This window comes from Condylura cristata, unplaced genomic scaffold (genome assembly GCF_000260355.1).
Source record: "Condylura cristata isolate star-nosed mole 26May11 unplaced genomic scaffold, ConCri1.0 scaffold00024, whole genome shotgun sequence".
In the NCBI taxonomy this organism is placed as follows: Eukaryota; Metazoa; Chordata; class Mammalia; order Eulipotyphla; family Talpidae; genus Condylura; species Condylura cristata.
In genome coordinates, this window is record NW_004567125.1 from 4892817 (window position 1) to 4898816 (window position 6000).

At 41.4% G+C, this 6000-nt stretch overlaps 1 protein-coding gene across 2 annotated transcripts in view; it reads left to right on the forward strand.

Annotated features, from left to right (window-relative positions):
• The window catches only part of AUTS2 (autism susceptibility candidate 2), an 81995-nt gene that overhangs the window by 57938 nt on the left and 18057 nt on the right, over window positions 1-6000 (forward strand). The window contains exons 5-7 of one of the 2 annotated variants that reach the window (XM_012728986.1): window positions 605-846; window positions 2448-2492; window positions 5444-5539. In XM_012728986.1, coding sequence (XP_012584440.1) covers window positions 605-846; window positions 2448-2492; window positions 5444-5539 — 383 coding nt within the window. The remainder of the gene's footprint in view (window positions 1-604; window positions 847-2447; window positions 2493-5443; window positions 5540-6000) is intronic. The other variant, XM_012728984.1, reaches the window with a different exon arrangement.

Consider the following 6000-nt stretch of genomic DNA (forward strand, 5'->3'; position numbering starts at 1 on the left):
TGCTGGCTCTCAGGTCTTTTCTCCTCTCCTTTATTCCACAGACCTGGTACCCTAGAGTTCCGGTTTGGGGCTCTCCAGAGCCATGTTGCACTACCAGCATAGAGAGCCGCCTGCCCTTGGAGAGCAGGAGGGCCCTGCCACGCCAACAACTCACCTTGGTTATTGGCTTGGCCCTGCTCTTATGCATGCACATATATTAATGCCTCATGAAACAAACTCGCAAGGCAGGCAAGGTTGTTCCCACATGATAGATGAAGAAACAGACTTGGACGGTTAATTTCCCACACCCAGGGTGATTCACCTGGCAGTCACAAAGCTGAAAATTGACTCTGACCATTTGCCTGGAGTCCATCAGTGCACCTCCCTGGGAGACCACCTCTCCCTGAAAGCAGAGAGGCAGAGGGCAGTCAGAAGAATTCACTTGCATCTGGGCCTGGGGCTCCTATTCTGGTTGTCTGTCGCTTACACCTTGGGGCCCAGATGCTCCCTGAGAGCTTCAGCTCCTGTGCCTTGGCCCCCAAGTCCATCTGTACTCAGGATGTCCTATTCGGAAGGCACTAGATGTGGCTGGAAAAGGTGTCATCTCCTCCATTTCTTCTTTCAGAGCAAGACATCCTGCGACAGGAACTGAACACACGATTTTTGGCCTCTCAGAGTGCTGACCGTGGGGCATCCCTGGGCCCTCCGCCCTACCTGCGGACCGAGTTCCACCAGCACCAGCACCAGCACCAGCACACGCACCAGCACACGCACCAGCACACCTTCACGCCGTTCCCCCACGCCCTCCCGCCCACCGCCATCATGCCGACGCCAGCACCTCCCATGGTGCGTACCCCAGGCAGAAATGTGAGGATAAGTAGAGCACGACTCTTTTTTTATGCAGCTTGTGGGGTTGGGTTGGGCTGTTGGGGCACAGGAGAGTAGATGGGGCGAGGTAGCCGTTTAGGGGCCTCCTCGGCCTAGAGAGAAGGGAACTTGCCCTGTGTAGACACACTGTCCAGGCCCAACATAGAGGCTTTTTCTGGATAGTTAACTCTGATACGGTGGGTGAATTTTAGACGTCCTCAAATCGGTCCCATCCAGTGCTGGCAGTTAACTTTGTGAAGGGTAATTTTGGTGCTTGAGCATCACAGGAGTTGCCACCCGATATAAAAAGTGCCGTGCCGAGTACCAGTCACTAACAAATAAATGCTCACAGAATCTGGAAGGCAGGAGGAGAGATGACGGTTGGGAAGTGAGCCCCCAGGAAACTCAGACCTCACTGGGTGCCACCTGCTCTCCAGATGGTTTCCCTACTCCTGCCATGTTGGCAGCCTGTGTTTCATAAACCAGCACCCCAGCCTGACACTGGGCTATGTCAGCAAGTGGTCAGGGGCGATGCGGCCTGCAGAGACAGAACCAGCCCGTGGTCAGAGGTGCAGTGGCCATGACAGGCTCTTGTCCAGATAGGGCCTAGCACATGTCACAGCAACCAGTTAGAATTTCTCTTCTGCTTTGAGCATGTAACGAGTACTGCCATGTTAGAGCTTGTCTCAAACAATGAGTACTAGATTGTGTAGTCTCTTAATTTTTGATACTTAGGGGATACTTGATTTGAAGGTAATGCCTACAGACTTTCTGAGAATAGATTTGAATTTCATGCCTTTAGGGAGAGTTCCTTCTTTCACCAAACTGCTTTCCCTCCCCATTTTGGTCAACTTAACTATTTTAAAATATTTTTGAAGGTTTTTTTTTTAATTTTATATAGAATATTAGATTTGAACCTTGAGGTCCCTACAGCAAAACCTGTACTTTGTTTCTGAATGAACTATGTGTCCATAGTTAGATTTTTAAAAGTTCCTATTGCTTTGAAAGAGTTTAATCCAGCCTGAGTAAGACGTTTCATGAATAAATTCAATCTAACTGGGGGAGAGGTACGGCACCAGGGAGGATGACAGTGTTTAGAAGAGAGAAGGGAGTACTATTTCCTGCTCTAAAGAAAGCTTCTAAGACCGAGCCCGAATTGCTCTGTATTTGAGCATAATACATTTCAGAAGACAGCTGAGTGTACACTTCTTCTGCCAAAGAGAAGATGAAAATTGAGGGAATTCTTTGGATAAGTTAGACCAAATGTTCACTTCTCTCTGATTTAGCTAAATAATTGCCTTTTTTCCCTAAACTGAGGTTTAGATGTTTGGTTTGAGTCCATCTCTAAATACAGAGTATAAAGAAAAGCACAGTTGTGTGACCAGAACCTAAATGCGCCATATGGTGCTCACTTTGTCTTTCCACTTCTGGTGATTTCTTGTCAGAGTGATATAAGAGCTCAGAATGTTTTCCTAGACATTGAGGTTAGAGTCTGACAACAGCACCATGACAGAGAAGCTGGGTAGGGCTATCTCCGCTGAAGCAGTGAACAGAAATGTAGATTCTTTAAGTAACTAGCTTTTGCTTTGATCCCTTTACAGTTTGACAAATACCCTACAAAAGTTGACCCATTCTACCGGCACAGTGTGAGTCTTCTTACCCTGCTACCATTTACTGTGACTGCTTTTCCATTTTGTGCTCTTGCCACAGACCAGTCAATGACTAGCAGCCTTCCGTAATCATCTTTGCAAGATGCCCATTGCTCCTCGTCACTTTGGATGCTTGCTTTTGTGACGTTTGCTTTTGGTAAAGATGCAGTATCTTCTTCTAAATCAAAAGATTACAGCATGTGTAAGACTTTTGAAACAAAGCTAAACTTCCTGAATGCCAGGCAGCATCTGGCCTGCAAAGTGAGGCATCTGCCTTTGAATCATTATAGTTTCAGGAGTCTCTGAAATTACAGTCTTCAGGCAACGTGTTTAACACAGAATTCCTGGAATTCAATTTGAGTTATTTCTTCCAAATAGAAATCCCCTATCTCTTTGACTCAGAACTCATCAAAAATCTGATTTTTGTCCCCTCCTGTCTGGCTAGGGTGGCTAGTTCTGAGCTTGTTACTGTTGAAAATATGAGATATTTACCTCTTAAATATCTTAAATTATCTTAAAATTTAAATGTATCAGCTTTTTTTCCCCTTTCCTTTTGAACTTACAATTTTTAAAACTATCTGTCTTATGCAATTTAAGGGTGCATTCTGGAAAAGTTATGTTCAGTGACTGACAGGTTTTCTTTTTATACAAAGACCTTAAACATCTATCTTAACCATGTATTTTGATTATGGAGTGAATACTGCATCATTTTTACCTCCAATTTTGCAAGTTTCTTTGCGCAGTGGTTTGTTTATATTTTTTAATGAAATCAGAAAGGACTATTAATAATTGCTTGTAGCAGTGTTGATTCACCATACTCAATTATTCTTGCTTTGGTTTTTGGATCGTGTTATCATTTGCATAGAAGTGCTCCTTAATAAACTCACAAAGCCTATGAATTCATTCCTACATGAACCAGATAGGCAGACACTATGTTAGTCCTGACTGTGGCCAAGAAGTCAAGACTAGAAAAAATGGAAACTCATTTTTTAGAGTAAGTAATTCTCTAGAGATGTTCATAAATAACTCCAGGAAAGCCTCTCCAGAACGGAGTGAGGATAATGCTTTGAGTGCTCCAACCTCCCGCCCTCCCCAGCACTGTCCCAATGCTATTTTGCTCAATAGCATGGTAATTTTTAAATGGACATGCAAAATCCAGTGGCCCTGTGGGTTTCTGCTTGGGGTTCTGTCCTATGAATGGTACCATCCTTAATGATCATCAGATTTCTGTCCTTTGCCTTCATCTTACTGAGTTAAGAGTGTTCTTAGAAGAAACTGTAGCACAACAAGTAACTCAGATTTATTTCCCAAGACCAAAGGCATTGCCTTTTCATGTGCGTGTTCCACGGAGGGTCTTAGATCTAAGATGGAGAATAAGTCTGGAGGCCTGAACTTTTGGAAGGTTATGTTTTATTACTTAACATGCTTCAGATTTTCAGTCAAGGTAGGAATAGTCAGTAACATTCTAAGAGGGTCAGTAGACTAAAGCAAAAGGAAAATGGTGAGAATATTTCTTTTTAAATTTTTTATTGAAAACATTAAAGAAAAATACCCACCTAGAGGCAGAGCAATAGAAATTTTAGTGTGTTTTAGTGTGGCAGGTATTTAATTACTCTGCTTCATACCGTATACTGTGGGAGAGTTATTTCATATTATTAGTCATAGCAATAATACGTGAAGTGCTTAGTCTCCCCTGCTTTGGGGATTAGGACGTTATAAGGGGAATTAAGATGCAATGCACTCAAGTATCTAAAACACAATTTTAGACTTAAAAGTAGTTTTAAATGAGGGCACTTGGCTTGCAATCACTGTTTAAGTGGATTTAGTTCAATATCAATTAGTCGGAAAAACTTTGCTGCATCATTGAAGGGAGCAAAATGAGATAAAGACCAACAGGAAGAGTACGTGCCCAGAAAGCAGACAGCCTTGTGGAATGTGATTTTCAGTCATTGCCTAGAAATAGCTAACATGAATGCACTATTACAAAAAGCTTGGATAATTATTCTATTTTTGACATACCATGCTACTGTATGGGTGGGACGTTACTTAACCATCTCTATGGTGTTTCGATCAAAGAAATGGATCCAGAACATCAGAATCTTAGCAATGTCACATTTTTAGAAGGAGGTAAAGATGTGTTTGGATATGTTTTCAGTGTTGCATATTTCTTTCCTCCATGTGTCTTCTACAAACTATTGATTCAAGAAAATTCATATTCTTAATTCAGAATCATTCTTCTCCCTTCATTGAGGGATCAGACTGACATGGCAGGGCTTGACCTGATGGTCTCTGAAGAGCTTGTCTACCTGCTAATAACATGGGGATCTCCTTTGATAGTACATGCAAAGCCATTTTATTTTACCCCTGCACAAATACTTGTCATCATTTTAGATAAGACAATTCAATTTTCCTCAGAGCTGCCACTTCTAGAACAACTTAATGAAGCAAGGATTGTGAATATTTTCTCATTTCCTCAAACTATTAAAAATCTAAAAGTACTAATTGAGTTTTAATGGTATAAAATCCTGGAACTCATAAAGACTTGCTTTTTCTTCCTTTTTCTTTTTTTCTTTTTCTAATTAACTTGTAATTTTCTGGGCATCTTATTTGGCTCAGCACCCCTCCTGTTTTTGATATGCATTAAAATCTCCAACCATTTAGGGCTTCTATCCGATTTAACAATTAATAATTAGAAAAGCTCCCTTTCTAATGATGTCCTCATCTGGGACATCATTTGTTGGCTGATTGATTCTGAACTACTTTTAACTTTTTAAGTTAAACATTCATGGCACATCTGTGTGATCATTTCATCATGGCTTCTTGACTAATAGCATCAAACTGAGATTACTTGGCTTGCTAATGTTGATGTCTTTCTGTGGGAAAGGAATTTGAATATATCATTTGCCTCCTACTAAAATCTTTTTTTCCCTCTCCATCTCTGGCCACAGCTCTTCCATTCCTATCCTCCTGCAGTATCGGGCATCCCCCCTATGATTCCACCCACTGGCCCTTTTGGTTCACTACAAGGAGCATTTCAGCCGAAGGTAAGAAATCTTATAGTGGAAACAGGCATATTAATCCACGGAGCCTCAGACTAGCGTGACGGTGGACTCTGCAACTTCTCTCTCTGGCCAGTGGTTCATTTTTTAGCTCCATACTGAGCATTGGCATTAGAGTGAGAATATTTTTTTTTCTAGCTCATCTAGTTTTAAGCCTCAATGGTAGTTGAATTTTCAATTGGTATTGCCCATGTCACATAATCTCAGTTGAGCTAGCATTTCCTGTGCTCTTTAAAAATATGCAAACTATATATATATACATATGTATGTGTATACATATATTGCTACCAATATTGGGAGGCAGGAATTTATGAAATGTCAGGTATATATTCAAGTGGCCCTTAAGGTAGATATTATTAGCAAAGATGCAGAGCTGAGACTTCAGTGATTTTACTAGAAAGGAGGAAAAAACGTACCAAACTAAAATTTCTTTTTAATTCTATGAA